Source organism: Cibotium barometz, chromosome 31, assembly GCF_041138505.1.
Source record: "Cibotium barometz isolate CiBa-2024 chromosome 31, ASM4113850v1, whole genome shotgun sequence".
NCBI classification, from domain to species: Eukaryota; Viridiplantae; Streptophyta; class Polypodiopsida; order Cyatheales; family Cibotiaceae; genus Cibotium; species Cibotium barometz.
Window position 1 is genome coordinate 35187070 of NC_141076.1, and position 15461 is coordinate 35202530.

The 15461-nt window shown below is 40.5% G+C and overlaps 1 protein-coding gene across 1 annotated transcript in view; it reads right to left on the bottom strand.

Moving 5' to 3' along the window:
• The window catches only part of LOC147620792 (ephrin type-B receptor), a 115034-nt gene extending 107636 nt beyond the window's left edge, over positions 1–7398 (bottom strand). The window contains exons 1-3 of the mRNA XM_086825061.1: positions 7369–7398; positions 5205–6445; positions 4146–4258 (exon numbers count right to left, since the gene is read on the bottom strand). Of these exons, the coding sequence (XP_086681187.1) occupies positions 4146–4258; positions 5205–6037 (946 nt within the window). The 5' untranslated portion in view covers positions 6038–6445; positions 7369–7398. The remainder of the gene's footprint in view (positions 1–4145; positions 4259–5204; positions 6446–7368) is intronic.
• Between the last annotated feature and the right edge of the window lie 8063 nt (positions 7399–15461).

Genomic DNA, 15461 nt, shown 5'->3' on the forward strand with positions numbered 1-15461 from the left:
GCCTATCGAGTATAGGACTCCTGCGCTTTAGCCAACCTATCTTTCACCGACTCCAATATCTCCTAGTAAGATTCCATCAATTTGTTAGCTTCAGGCACTGAGGACAATATTCTGGTCAAAAAAGACTGGAACAATCTTCCAAAGGATGCCTCATATGGAGTCCTACCAATAGCTAAAGAAAAAGAGTCATTCAACAAAGCTTCAACTAGGGACAAAAACTGTTCCCACCTACCTTGTTGATCGTGGACATAACACTTAAGCACATCGAACGCCAATTGATTGTAAATCTCCCTCGGGTGGTCGGTCTATGGGTGAAATGCACGAGAGAAATTCAACTTAGTCCCAAAGTTGTCAAATAATGCCCTCCAGAAATGACTGGTAAACTTGGCTCACGATCTAACACAATGGTCCTAAGTATGCCACCTATGGGGTACCAATGCCTGATGAACAATCTAGCAACATCCTCAACAGTAACGTTAGCCCTGCAAGAAATAAGCATAACAAACTTGCTAAAATAATCAACAATCGCCAAACACTGCATATTACACTTACCCAGATTGGGAGGCAAATTCGTCACAAAATCCATAGATATATCCTAAAAAAGTCCTTCGGAGCCATGGTTGTAACAACCCTATCTTCTTCTCACGCGGAAGCTTTCACCTTTTGACAAATCAAACAATGTTGCACATGTTCAAACACGTCTCACCTCATTCTCGACTAGTAAAATTGCCGCTCTAACTTCTCCAAAGTCGAGTTCATGCTCCTATGACTGCCAATAATGGCATCGTGGGCATCATGGAGAAGATGTAACATGTGGAAGCTTAGATAGTCTTCTTTCAGCCCTAAGCACTACACAGGACATGTTGATGTAAGAACAATCAAAATAAACGGAGAGAGGAGGGAGAGATGTGGTTGTGTATTCATTATATTCATATGATACAAAAAGGTGTATATGTCTGACAAATTCCATGGCCTTTGGCTAGCTCAAAAGAGTGACTAATGCCCTTCTAATTCCTATCTAGGACCTATCTCCATATGGGAGAGAGATCAAGAACCATGAACAATGTTACACCTTTTTATAGGCTTTTGGAATACTAAATAAACTGGCCGACTTACCTTCTCGAGGCCAGTTCCACAGACAACAATAAATATGGTTATCTATTGCCCATCAGGGATTAGCCTTAGATTAGGCATGTCCATGTGCATGTACATGACATCCCCTCCTGCTAGACTTGATGACGGGATTCCAACCTTGACCTTGGATAATTCTATCATCATCCTCTGTCCCCACATATGGTCTCCCATACTTGTTATCCTTCCCTTCTTGGCAACCTTTTCACTGAAAACCTTGCCATATGTCTCTGAATCCACTCCAAATTTGGTGTAAAGATTTGTGCATCTGTTCCACTTTGTCCCCTTGCCTTTTTACCCTGTCCCTAAACACAAACATGAATCCTCCTCCTTGAAATTGATCATGGCACCCTTGGCTCCGCCCCTTGATTGAGGTCGAAAGGCTGCAACAACAACAAGGACAAAGGAAAGGTTCACTATCCCTTGGAGTTGCTCCATAAAAGCTTTTCAGTAGCCCCAACTGGCTACCAACTCTCGTGAAACCCTCCCCTTTGGGTTTACCTGACACCAACCAGCTTCTCGGAGTCTTAACACATGCTGAGTTACTCTCCTTGGACTTGTGCACTTCTTCTAGGACACTAACAGCACTTAGCATGCCACCTTGCACCACGAGCTATATGATATAGAACTGAAAAACGCAACTTTGAAGCAAAAATGCAAACATGAGGTGAAAAAGTTGATGATGACACGTTTCTTCCGGATAAAACTCTACGCCTTAATCAAAAAAAAAATTGCAGACCTCCTTGATCAAAGCCTAACGCTCTCATACCCAATGGGTGCTTGTAGAAGCGTGTTTATGATTGATTGATTGCGATTAGCACCTAATTAGAGACTTGAATCCATGCAACAAACTGTTGCTTCTTCATGCTCAATACATAGCAAAGAAGATGACCTAATCTACCTTGCATTACTTATCATAAAATATATATTTATCAATGGATGATGAATGAAGGATCAATGTGACTAAGGACCTAGACTCCTAACCTAACTGTCTATTCACACGATAACCCAATAATTCTCAACACTTGGCTACTCACTAGGCACCTAAACAATACTACAATGAACCAGCACAATCACTTTTACAAACACTTGAATCCATCCATGTACTTGACCTTTGAGCTTGCCAATGGGCATAAGCATGTCTACGTCACACCTCAGAAGAGTGTGCACGTGACAACTTACTTTTGTTCTTTGACGATACCATTGGTGCACCCTCGTTGCCACATGAGGCAATGAGCATCGTCACACCTCAAAAGAGTGTGCACGTGACAACTTACTTTTGTTCTTTGACGATACCATTGGTGCACCCTCGTTGCCACATGAGGCAATGAGCATTGTCAATTTCTCATAATGTACCACATCTTCGAATGGCAGCACACATTATTATGAGTGTCTTAAGACCAATAAAGTAATACATGCACAGGTAATGATTTGAAAACTATAAGTTCTATTCTTGCGAAGGCAACACGGAACTCATTTGAATAAGCTCAATTCCCAAACAAACCATGGTTCAAAAGCCCATTCTCTCTCCCCTCTCTTCTCTTCAATATACACACCAAAGTGATTGCACGCCTTAATCACACAGCTTCCGCACTCCATATGACATTCGTAACGAAGCAGAGTAAAGCCATGTCGCATGTAATAGCTCAGGTTAAAGCCTAGATGCTCAAGATGCTAAAGCCTCCCAAGTTCAATGGGACGAGCAATGGTAGTCACAATTGAGCTCAAGAGACACCAACCACTCTGGAGGTAGTAGAAGACTCCGATTGTTACTAGCTGCACATTCGAATAGTGCCGCCTTGTTATGATAGGAGCACTACTTGAATCACCATGGCATTTGGACTTGGGCAACTGTCAGGAACTCCACAAAATCTTAGATTCTTGGAATGGAATCCTCCCAAGATCTCCTAAACACAAGAAAAATACAAAGTTTGTTCCCAATTAGGGTTCAGTAAGCTAGCTCACCACCCAACCATAAATCTAAGAACGTTGAATCACCCCGAGCATGAAGGCTTAAGGCTACGTCCATACAAAGACCACAATGGCATCCCATACCACCAAGACTTGTCCTAACGGAACCATCGGTGGACCGTCTCCATCACGATGGACTACCAAGAGTGTTTTAGCACTCATGGTCTAGGTACAACCCCATGTGCACAAAAACACAATACAACAATAACAAACTCATACTCCACACTTATATAGCTTTTGCCACTAGCCAATAAAAGCTATACTTATGGGATTATAACTTATAAGCTTTTATGCGCCTTAACCCTCATAATAAGCCTGCTTACTAATATTTGGGGTCCCCTAGCCCACATATTAGCTTACCTAACCCTAGGATTAGACAATCTAACCCTAGGGTTAGCCTCAGGTACATAACAGCGACTCTCGTCGAGCAATCCTAGGGTTAGCCTCAGGTACATAACAGCAACTCTCGTCGAGCAATCCTGCTCACATAATCTAGAAACAATGGGCAAAATTCTCTCAAAAGCAAAGCGAGAACATAACTAACTACCTAGCCAACTAAAAGAGCAAAGCCTGGTCAAAATTAGTGCCAACTTATGAATTGGAGACAAGGATGCACATGCCATGTCAATGATTGCCATGTCCATAAAACGACCCTTGCTCTCCATAATCCTCATTTCAGTTGAGATTTAATACCAACAGATATCTCCCTAGTCAAGTCTTTTTATGTTTGAAAGACAACAGCATTAAACCTGTGCCAAATCTGCTTCAGATCAGCTCCAAAAATGTCATCATTGTAGCTCAAAGGTGGTATGCAAACACTGTTCTATGTGGTGCACATTTCTCATGAAGTTGTGTTGAAAGGCATCATATGAAGGGTGCAAGATGGACCTGATAAGCATTAGAGTCTAGAAACTACAGTTCTTAGGAATTTGAAGAGCACATATCCTCATATTATAATCATCCATTGATGCAAGAAAAATGATCCATTCAATAACAGATTGAGAAAGAAACTAATAACCTGTAGTGCGGCAAAAAAAACCTACCATGAACAGAAATAATCACGCCTTCTTGCTCCATGCTTTCAATTGCAACTCTTCCACCACCACCTCCAGCCCAGCCCGTACCCCCAGAAGCACTTATCTCCCCTGTTCCATTCCTGCAGAAGTTTAAGTCCAGTTTTAGAATTTTGAGGAAAAATGCAAGTAACTCGTGATCCTAGCAACATGACAGATGGACCAACATCACATGTCTACAAAAATTCTTGTACCTATTAAAAAAAAAGAGGAGGAAGAAGAGGTGGGGGGGGGTTCCTTTCGACTCAAATTTCAAAAGGAAAGCTGCATCATAGTGGGGAGTAGAAAAAGGCATCAAAGGACACAAGTGCCTATCACATGTGATGAGACACCAGAAAACATTCCACATAATAAGTTCACATGCCGGAATGAATCGAAGAGCAACACTGGAACCTGTAGGGTCACGTGAGCCCTTGCCTCCAAAAAGAAACGGCCCAAGGCTCCCTGCATAGCCCTGGAGCTGCTCAAGACCCTCCAGAGGCAGTGGATGGTGTAAAAAGGTTCACATATGGAGAGGACAGACTCTGCGGGAGTATAAAACCCCACTATCATCTCGTTGAAAATGGTACTGCTTTTCCTCAGCCTTATGCCTGTCATCAAGGTGTGAAGCCAGATGAACAAACAGTGCACAAGGCGAACATCTTTGCGAGACAGGTGCGCACTGCAGCCCATTGAATGCTTCAAAAGCATTTACTGGGCCAATATATAGCAAGCAATTTGAGGCATTTGACATGCCTGTGTGACTACTCTTTTGCTTTCTTGATATTACTAGGAGCTCAGCAAAACACCAATATCAGCGAGGTATGGCCAAAACTGATGAGCGAAAGTGTAAAACTAACAAGTAACCTCAAAAAACACTGTCAAAGCCACTAAGGGTGAAAACATGTGGGCACAGAATGATTAGAAATAAGGTTAACACAAACGAATTGGGCACCAGCACAGCCAAATGGAATAAATGTGATTTTTTAGTGGCATGTTACAATTTGAGGACCTGCAGCACATGGCAAGACGATGGCACAAAAGACTTACAAGCTGGAGGCCTGAATCCTGATGCTGCCACCTGACCCACCCCCACCGTTGACACCTGCATAGCCCCCATCAGCAAGGAGTGTGCCATTTAAATTTAACCATGCACTCGCAACAAATATTCTTCCTCCCCCACCACCTCCAAGTTCCTCCTCCCTGCTTGTAGTTCCACCCTGGCTGCCATAACTCCACGGAGCTGAGAGAGAGGACCAAGAATACACATCTCCACCCCATGCATCCTCCTGATCCTTGCCATCACCCTTCACACAGAAGGCACCCCTCCCTCCATGTCCACCTCCTGCACCATCAAGCCCAAGTGGAGTCCCACTGGTCTGTGGAGGGGGGGACCCTGCTAGCCCTGTTGTGTTGAGGGAAGACTCATATGCCAATTCCACATTCTCTGCATCTATTATTATCGTTCCTGCCACAACGGAAGAACTCCTGTCCATGTATATGTCTCCTGACAAATTGATTTGAATGATGCATCCTGGAATGGGACAACTCATGGAAACATTGGCTGCAAATACCAGACTCCCCCCACCCCTTAGAAATGAATCCTCTTCCAAATATAAACTTTCATTGAGTGTACACACACTATCCAGGGATCCAAATCCTCCCAAATCTTCTTCACAGGAAAGGGTTTTGTTTGAATTTCCCCATAAAGAGCTGGAATAGATCTCGTAGAAATCAGGGACTGCATCATACTTGTTACTTTGAAAAAGCTTCACAGGAACTGCTGCAATTGAATCTGGAGTTTGATTTTGGTAGAGTACACAGGACCCGATTTGAAACAAGGGCAAAAGCCACGGCAGATAACTCAAGAAAAGAAAAGCCATGTCTCGATCTTGAATGCATTACAACACATGAGGATGAACGCATGTAATCACTCACTTCAGCAAAGCCGACGCATATAATCACTCACTTCAGCAGAGGAGACGCATATAATCACTCACTTCAGTAAAGGATACGCATATAATCCCTCACTTCGACAAATGAGACACATGTTATCACTCGCTTTGGCAAGCTCAGGTATCAGGGTTGGCTATCATCCGTACATGTCTTACTCCTTGGGTGTAGTTCCAAAACATTCGCATACCACCACCACATCCCCTCACATTAATATACACAGACAAAGCATTCTTCACTCCCTGGCAGGAGACACCTCCTTCTCTACCCAGGAGAAGGCACAGCCATGTGCTTTGAAGCTGAGATTATGTCAATGTGAAGATATCATCAAGAGGCAGCTGAAAGAAAATTGAAACAAAATTGAGCGTTAAATTATCAAGCTTCAAAACAGCCCTTTCACTTTCTCTCTGAGAGAAAATCAACATAATATGTTACCATGCTCCTACTTAGCCTTAAAATAATTCATGATTTGTCATTGATGCTATTAACATTCAAAGAAACATTAGAAGTTGAGAGAGTATGCTTCAGATATGTGAGGGCCAAAAGTACAAAAATGGAGCCTGCATACAGCAATTGGAGACAGAAATGCAGAAATTTAGTTAGTCAGCACCGCATTCAGCAAAGTTAGGTGCACAAATGAGCAGGAAGATGAACAAGGACAATTGGGTTAGCCGGAAAAAATGCATGATGGATCTTCTTGTACCACAAAACAGGAGACGGAGATGGGAAAACGCAGAGAAGAAACAGCAAAGAATACAGGAATGGAGCTTCCCGTGCATCGCCGTATAGCAAAATGAGAGGTGGAGAGACAAATTAGGGAAGGAAAAGAAAAACAGCGATGGAGCTTCCTGACCATGGTGGTGGTGCAAAAAACAAAGGTGGAAAGACAATTTAGGGCAAAAAATGCAGGGATGGACCTTCTTCTGTAACGTTGTGTAGCAAAATGGAAGATTTAGGGGGGGGGGAGGGGGGAATGCAGCGATGAGGCTTCCTGTGCAACGTCGTGCAGCAAAATGGAAGTTTTAGGGGGGGAAATGCGGCGATGAGGCTTCATATACAACCTTGTGCAGCAACTTAGAAGATTTAGGGAAGAAATGCAGCGATGGGCTTCTCTGTGCATCGTCGTGCAGCAAAAAGGAAGATTTAGGGAAGAAAATGCAGCGACGAAGTTTCTCTGTGCATCGTTGTGCAGCAAAAAGGAAGATTTAGTGCACAAAATGCAACGATGAAGCTCGTTGTGCAGCTAGAAAAGCAAGCATACCTGGATTTTAGCATCGATCAGGAGGATCAGACCACTCCCGTCTTCAGCAGCACACGCACAGAGAGAGAGAGAGAGAGAGAGAGAGAGAGAGAGAGAGATGGCCTCCTATTGATGTTCTTCCTTTTCTGATGAATAGATGGCCTCCTTTCTTCTTCTTCTTCTTCCTCCTCTAATGCAGATACGGCCTCCTGTGTGAACTTCTGATGAAACGGCCGCCTCTTCTTCTTCGCAGACCGCTTGAGCTTCTTTGCTTTGCTTTCTTGACTTGTGTACAAGAAACCTATAGGAGAGTAGGGAGGCACACAAAACAAAGAAAAGCCGATGCACAACACAATACAACACAACACGCGCGCACGCACAGGGGCATTTCTGCAAAAGCAAGCAACAGCGGCAGTGCACCATTCCATCAACAGAAACCTCCCGCCATATCTTGCGTTACCCCAAAAACAAACGTGGAAAAGAAGAACCCAACACATGGACCAGCCTCCACGTCTTGGCGCGCCCTCCACGTGTCAGTCTAATCACAGTTTTCACCGGCGACGCCATCTACGTGGCATCCTCCATGCCAGCTCCGCAACATGTTTCCCATGTGGCAAATCGGCATGTCCCGCCTTGCGTTTTTCATACTCTTCCAAAGGTTTTGCATCACACTTAACACCTATGGTATATTGCACGATAATAATATTTATTATATTTGGCACCAAAATGTTTTTTTTGCATTTCTATTAAATATATTATGTGAGATTTTCAAGAATAAGAGTGTTTTTCTAAGGTTTTCATTTTAGTACATAATGATTAATGCTTGAAAAAGTAAATGAAATGATGACCTCCATATCCTCTCTATTTAAGGCAATAAAATTATGACCCCCATATCATTTATATTTGTACACATTCACCCATATGTTTTCTATTTGTAATCTAATCCTATCTATTTAAGGCAATAAAATGATAAGCCCCCATATATTTTTTATTTGCATGCATTCACCCATATCCTTTCTATTTAAGGTCCACAATTCTCTATAAAAAGCTTCAAAGGGCTCACTCAACGAGTAGAGGGAGAGAGAGGAGCAAAGGGAGGGGGTGGGGGAAACTCATCATCTAAGGTTGTATTAATTAAATGTCACATTACTGGCATTTAATTATTACATATCAAATAATTTGTCTGAATATATATCTCAAATGTTATAATCTATATATATATATATATATATATATATATATATATATATATATATATATATATATATATATATATATATATATATATAGAGAGAGAGAGAGAGAGCACCACATATGTACACACGAAATATGATATACCATACTTTTTCATCAAATATGTATATGCAAAAACATATGTTACGATCCATCATGGGTCTCACTCTATATATATATATATATATATATATATATATATATAGAGAGAGAGAGAGAGAGAGAGAGAGAGCACCGCATATGTACACACGAAATATGATATACCATACTTTTTCATCAAATATGTATATGCAAAAACACATGTTACGATCCATCATGGGTCTCACTTTATCAAGAGGGAGGACCAGCACCTTAGTGCCACATGATTTTATTATGGAGCTGACAAACTTGCATATAATATAATAATTATGATACACAATAGGCACACAAAATGTTTCTTTTTTAATTCAATTAAATAAACAAGAATATACCTTCCTTTTTTAGCTTCCAAGTTCAATTCAATAAAGCGTATTTGAATATTTTAGGTAACAAAACTATAAAATCCCAATCAAATCTACACTTTGTATGCATGTTAGAGCTCTCTCTCTCTCTCTCTCTCTCTCTCTCTCTCTCTCTCTCTCTCTCTCTCTCTCTCTAGCCACACGTTGGGGGCAACAAGGGTGGTATAATAGAGCATGCCACCAAGTGGCACGAGTTAGGCAGTAGTGGTGGTGGTTTGGGCCAAGTGGAGATCCATTGCAAGAGGAGGGGCATCGGGGGGGTTTGTGTAGAATATCAGAAGAGGAAGACAAGTGTGAGGGGCACCCAAAAATATGGTCAAACAAGTACAAGGTTGTAATACAACACACATTATATTAAATATGTATCGCAAGTACATTTTATACAAATGATATGTTAATACTAGTTTAGGTTCTAATTATCTAGTAGATATGAGCAATCATGATCTAGGTATAGCACCACATGTACATCTCTTCTCTATCTCTATATTATCTTAAGGAAGAGTTTCACAAAGCTACCAAGTGGCAAGAATTTGGAGGTTCAGGAAGGGGAGAAGGAGGTTTGAGGAGGTTTGGGTAGAATTTGATTTTGGAAGCCTCAAAAGACGTGCAAAGCACGGGTTCCCAACTAGTATTATCTTAAGGAAGAGTTTCACAAAGCTGCCATGTGGCAAGAATTTGGAGGTTTGGGAAAGGGAGAAGGAGAAGGAGGTTTGGGTAAAATTTGATTTTGGAAACCTCAAAAGACATGCGAAGCACGAGTTCCCAACTAGTATGATTTAAAGTAGGAAAAAAAAACTATTATATGTGATATATGATGGTCTGGGTATAGCTAGTTTAGGTTTGTTAGCCCTTGTCACATGTACATAATGTATGATATACAACGTCATCAAAACTCATCCTTTTAAAGTAAAATGAATTGGGTCCCTTAACTAGCTTAATTGGAGTAACTTTTTAATCCTCACTACAATGGATCCTTTTTTGCCCCCACATGGAATCCATTTGAGATGTTGCTTATAGCGATCATGAAATACTATAAACATTGGTGAACTAAACTCCTTTTGGAAGAATCATGTATAGACAATGACCTACTAAGCTCCTTTTGGCTAATCATGAAAGACATTTTTTTGCCTCTATCATGCCTTCAAGAAATCATCTCCACACCCCGCCATCTCACCTCTTCAACCCTCTATCGCACGCTTTTACCTATGTTGTAACTTTCTTGTGATCCTTCCTTACTATACAGCTACATCCCTTATCAACTTCTTTCTATAGCTACAGCTATACAGCTACATCCCTTACTATACAGCTATACAGCTACATCCCTTACTATACAGCTACATCCCTTATCAACTTCTTTCTATCTCCTTCACCCTGGACTCCACTTTGCCTCACATTCCACCTAATATATATAGTTCAAAATCGAGTATAAGCAATGTTCACACAAGCTCTCCTTCTTTTCCCACTTTAGCAAGGTTCGCCATCAAAACTTAAAGAAAAACCTCCACCTTGAAGAGAGAAAACCTATTTGTTAACAACATATCAAAAATAATTAAGATCAAAGGATGATCATTAACTCTCCCCTAACTACTAAAACTTGTTATGGTTTGATAATGAACACTTATTAACCCCTGACTTGCTTCATCGCACCCTACATCATCTTCTACAATATTGACAATTGCATTTCAAAGGATGAGATGGCACATATTTGAAATAGCATACATGCCATCATAATAAAGTCCATTCCTAGGGTCAATAACATATTCCCCTCAACTCTTTCACCCCAATTTAGAGTTTCTTTCCAACTTTATACAAACACAAGTTTTTACTTAAAAAAGTGAGCCATGGCATTTGAATGAGTCCATCATCACATGATAACAATGGCACTTAAATAATTTAATATGTTGGTTAAAGCATTAAAAAATCAAATATGACGTGACAAGCATGCAATGTTGTTTCTTGTGCCATGGGAGGAAAAAGAAAAAAACTGTTAAATCCAATGAATAGACATCTTCCTATCCTAACAAAAAAAGACGATAGCATTATGAAACAGTTGATTTTTAGAATGATACTACTTTTAAAATACGATTTTAGTGCTTCTTTACTTCGACAAGGATTGACATATTAAAACTTTTTCCCATAACAAGTATTTTCCTCAAACACTTTTACTTTTAAGAGAAAGGGACTAACATTGGCATCATATGAGGCAAAAGGCAAACCTATCCTCTTGTAAAGTTAAAGAATATATAAATGCATAGCCACATATGTATGTATAAAAAAAAAACCAATACATAGTTCATACCATAAACTTCTCTCTCAAACCAACTTGTGTTAGCATCTAGACTTTTGAGTACATTGCAACTAGCATGGATGACATTATTTTACTTATGGTCTTTGTACTTTTAGACATGATTTAACTTTGCATAAGTATTTTAACATGCCTTTGAAAGAAATCCAATACATCTCATTGTATATTTAGGGTTAATTATACATAAGAATTTTATCGATTTCAAACTCGTCAATAACTATTATAGTCATGTTGCCTTTTGTTAAAATCTTCATTATTTTTCCCATTGCAAACTTCTTCATGAAGACAGACAATATGATTAGGGTTTATAACATATTTTTTCAACAAGCTTACATGAAATATAGGTGAACTTTAATATTCTATAGTAGTTTATGTAAACTAGCCAACCTACCATGTCTCCTTATAACCTTTAATGGACTAGCATTTATGAAAGAGGTCTCTTACCTCTCCTTAATTTCATAATAGTGCTCTTGGGCTCAGCTATTAAGAACATTATATCATATTTAGATTCTCTTACTGGTATGCTTCTTATTGTAATAATCATTCTTTATGTCCTATGTTGCCATATATATAGGCAGTGATGTGTGTGAACACACTTAGGACCACCGCCGGGGCACTTCTTCCCTCTTTAGGAGGTTTTTTCCCCTGGTTTGTATATACGCCCATTATTCTAGGGCTAACTTATCTTTTGTACATTGACACAATCTAATACATTGTGTATTGTGTGCATTCTTGCTTCTTCTTCTCTAAGCTTTGTGTGCTTTCCTCCAACCCTAATTCCAACAATTGGTATCAGAGCAGGCATCGGCTCGTAGGGCTACGCTGCTAGCACCCTCCGACTCACGTTCTCCGATTGAGGTGAGCTTTCACGAGCGCTTGCAGGTCCCTATACTCTGCAGAAATTGCATTTGATTTCGTTTCGGGCTCCGTTTTTGCATTACAAGTTTTGTATAGGTGTTTTCGTCACTTTGTGCAGAAATTTTGACAATGCAGTTTTCTACAAAACAGGCATACATATTCTATTGTGGACCGTGCTACATAGCACGAGTTGTTTTCTGTTCAGTCTTTGTTTCATTACAGGTAGCTTTTGCATCAGTTTCAGTTAGTGGTGGCCATGGCTGATAACAGCAATGATGTATTTCGCATGTTGTCTGTTATCTGTTGATGACAAATTGGATGGAGACAGCAACTACTCACTTTGGGCATACATGATGCAGCATGTTTTGGTTGTAAAAGGAGTGTGGAACATTGTGCAAGGTATGGATGTACGTCCAGGTTCTGTGGATGTAGGATCTATTGAGGATGTTGCAGGTTCTAGCAGCTCTACTGTTGTCGCTGTTTTATCCACTGCTGAACAAGCTCGTTGGGATAGTAAAGATGCGCAGGCTCATGCCTTCATTGCACTTTCTATCAAACGTAACATCACTCCACATATTCGTTCAGCTAAAACAGTAAAACAGGCTTGGGATATTCTAGCTGGTTTGTATGCAGGTCGTAATAACGAGGCAAAAATCTCTTACCTGCGTAAAGAGCTAGAATCGAAGATTATGCAAGAAGATGATGACATGAATGTTTTTCTTGTTGAGATTAAAGATCTCAAGGAACAGTTGATTTTTGCATGTGAGATTATTCCTGATCATTCTCTTGTGCATACTGTTCTTGATGCTTTACCTGAGTTATATTAGACTTTTGCTTCCACATGGAGACTTGTTACTGATGAGTACAGACGTGATGTTGTCAAGTATGATACTTTAGTCAACAAGCTCTTGCAAGAAGCGCAGTCCAGGCAAAACAGGGCTAGGCAACGTGCAGTTGATCATGCATTTGTTGCTGCCGAGCAGAGAAGAAGTGGTAAGGCAGCCCCTTCCACTGTTTCTTCTCCTATTAGTAGGTCTGCAACTTCTTCTCCTTCCATAGCTAGCAACAATAGGTCTTCTGAGAAGGCTCTTGATAAAGGCAAGAAAAAGATCAAGTGCAACTATTATAAGGCAACTGATCATGTCATTAAGAATTGCCCTAAGCTAAAGGCTAAAGAGGCAAAGAAGAAAGAGTCAAGTGCAACCACAATAGCGGATGCTTCTACAAATGTAGATTCTGTAAATGTTGTACAAGATACAGAATGGGCGTTTAGCGTGTATTACCAGTACGACCCATCTGTACATGATGCATGTTTGGCAGTTTCTGTTGACTATGATGTATGGTATTTTGACAGTGGTGCTACAAAGCACATTACCTCGCATCGTGATATGTTCACTTGTCTTGAGGTTGTCCCTAATGGGAATACTGTCACATGTGCCAATAATGCTTCTTACCCAGTGAAGGGCGTTGGTAAAATTATGCTTACTGCTGCAAATGACAGCGCTTTCACACTTTCAGATGCTTTGTATGTGCCAGGGATAAAGAAGAATCTATTGTCTATCTCTGTGCTTGCTAGACTTGGACTTGTAGTCAAATTTGTGGATGACAGATGTACTGTTCATGATTTGACTTCTGGTGATACGATTATTGTATATGGCACCTTGTTTCGTGGGCTGTATAGGCTCAATTCTTATAACAAGTGTGTGGAAGATTCAGCAAATGCAGTTTCTGATGAAAAGATAGTTTCAGATGCAAAACTATGGCATGCTCGTTTTGGTCATTTGAACTTTGCTAGTTTGCTGCGTTTGCAGAAATTTGATATGGTTACTTCATTGCCCCCTCTTGAGGCACCATTGAAACATGTTTGTGAAGGCTATATTTTGGGCAAAATGCAACGTTCTATGTTTCCAAAGGATGGTTCTGTGTGGGCCACTCGCAAATTGCAACTTGTACATAGTGATGTATGTGGGCCTATGCAAACTCCGTCATTTGGTAAACACTTGTACTTCGTGACTTTCATTGATGATTACTCAAGGCATGCATGGGTATATCCACTGAAGGCAAAGTCTGAAGTGTTTTTGTGCTTCAAACAGTTTTTGCTTATGGTTGAAAATGTATCCAATTGTACTGTGGGCACCCTCCATTCTAATCGAGGGGGGGAGTACATGTCTAAAGAGTTTGATGCATTTCTGGCTAGTCGTGGAATAAAACACCAATGTACAGTGCCGTATACCCCTCAGCAAAATGGTGTTGTTGAGAGGAAAAACAAGTCACTTATGGAGATGGCACGATGTATGGTCAAGAGCCAAGCTTTGCCACATCCGTTTTGGCTTGAGGCTGTCATGTGTGCTGCATATGTACTCAACAGGTGTCCCACTAAGGCCTTGCAGTCTGTTACTCCATACGAAGCTTGGCATGGCAGGAAGCCTTCTATTGGTCACTTGCGTGTCTTTGGTTGCTTGACCTATGCTTTAGTGCATGTGCAACAACGTAGAAAATTGGATGATAAAACTGTCAAATGCATTTTTGTTGGTTACAGTGCTGAGAGCAAGGGTTATAGATTGTATCATCCGCAATCAAAGCGTATCTTGATTAGTCGAGATGTTTTTGTGGAAGATGCTGTGCAGCCTTTGTTATCATGTACCAAAGAGACATGTGTGAGCTCACAGGATGTATTTAATACGTTGTTGCCTCTGTTTACAGATGGGAATTCAAATGTAAGTCCTAATGAGGCAAATATTCAGCCTATGCAGATTTCAAACGACATCATAGATCAGCCTATTTTTGATACAGATTTACAGGATGTAATTTATGAGGATAGGGCTGAAAATGAGCAGGCTAGAGGTATGCCTAAATGGTTGGTGCAAACCTTGCGTGATAGTAAAATTGATGCACCTATGTCTAGTCGTACTCATTCAGGTTTTTAGCATGCCTCTTATGCATCAGATTGTTATGTTTTGGCTGTGTCTAGTATGTGTGAAGAGAAAGAACCTCTTTCATTTGATGAGGCACAAAAAACAAAAAATTGGTTGGCTGCAATGCAAAGTGAATATGATGCTATAATGAAGAATGGCAAATGGTCTTTGTGTGATTTGCCTATTGGTAAAAAGGTCATTGGATGTAAGTGGGTTTTTAAGTTGAAACGAAAGCCAGATGGCAGTGTTGATCACTATAAGGCTAGACTTGTTGCAAAGGGTTATGCTCAAGAAAAGGGCATT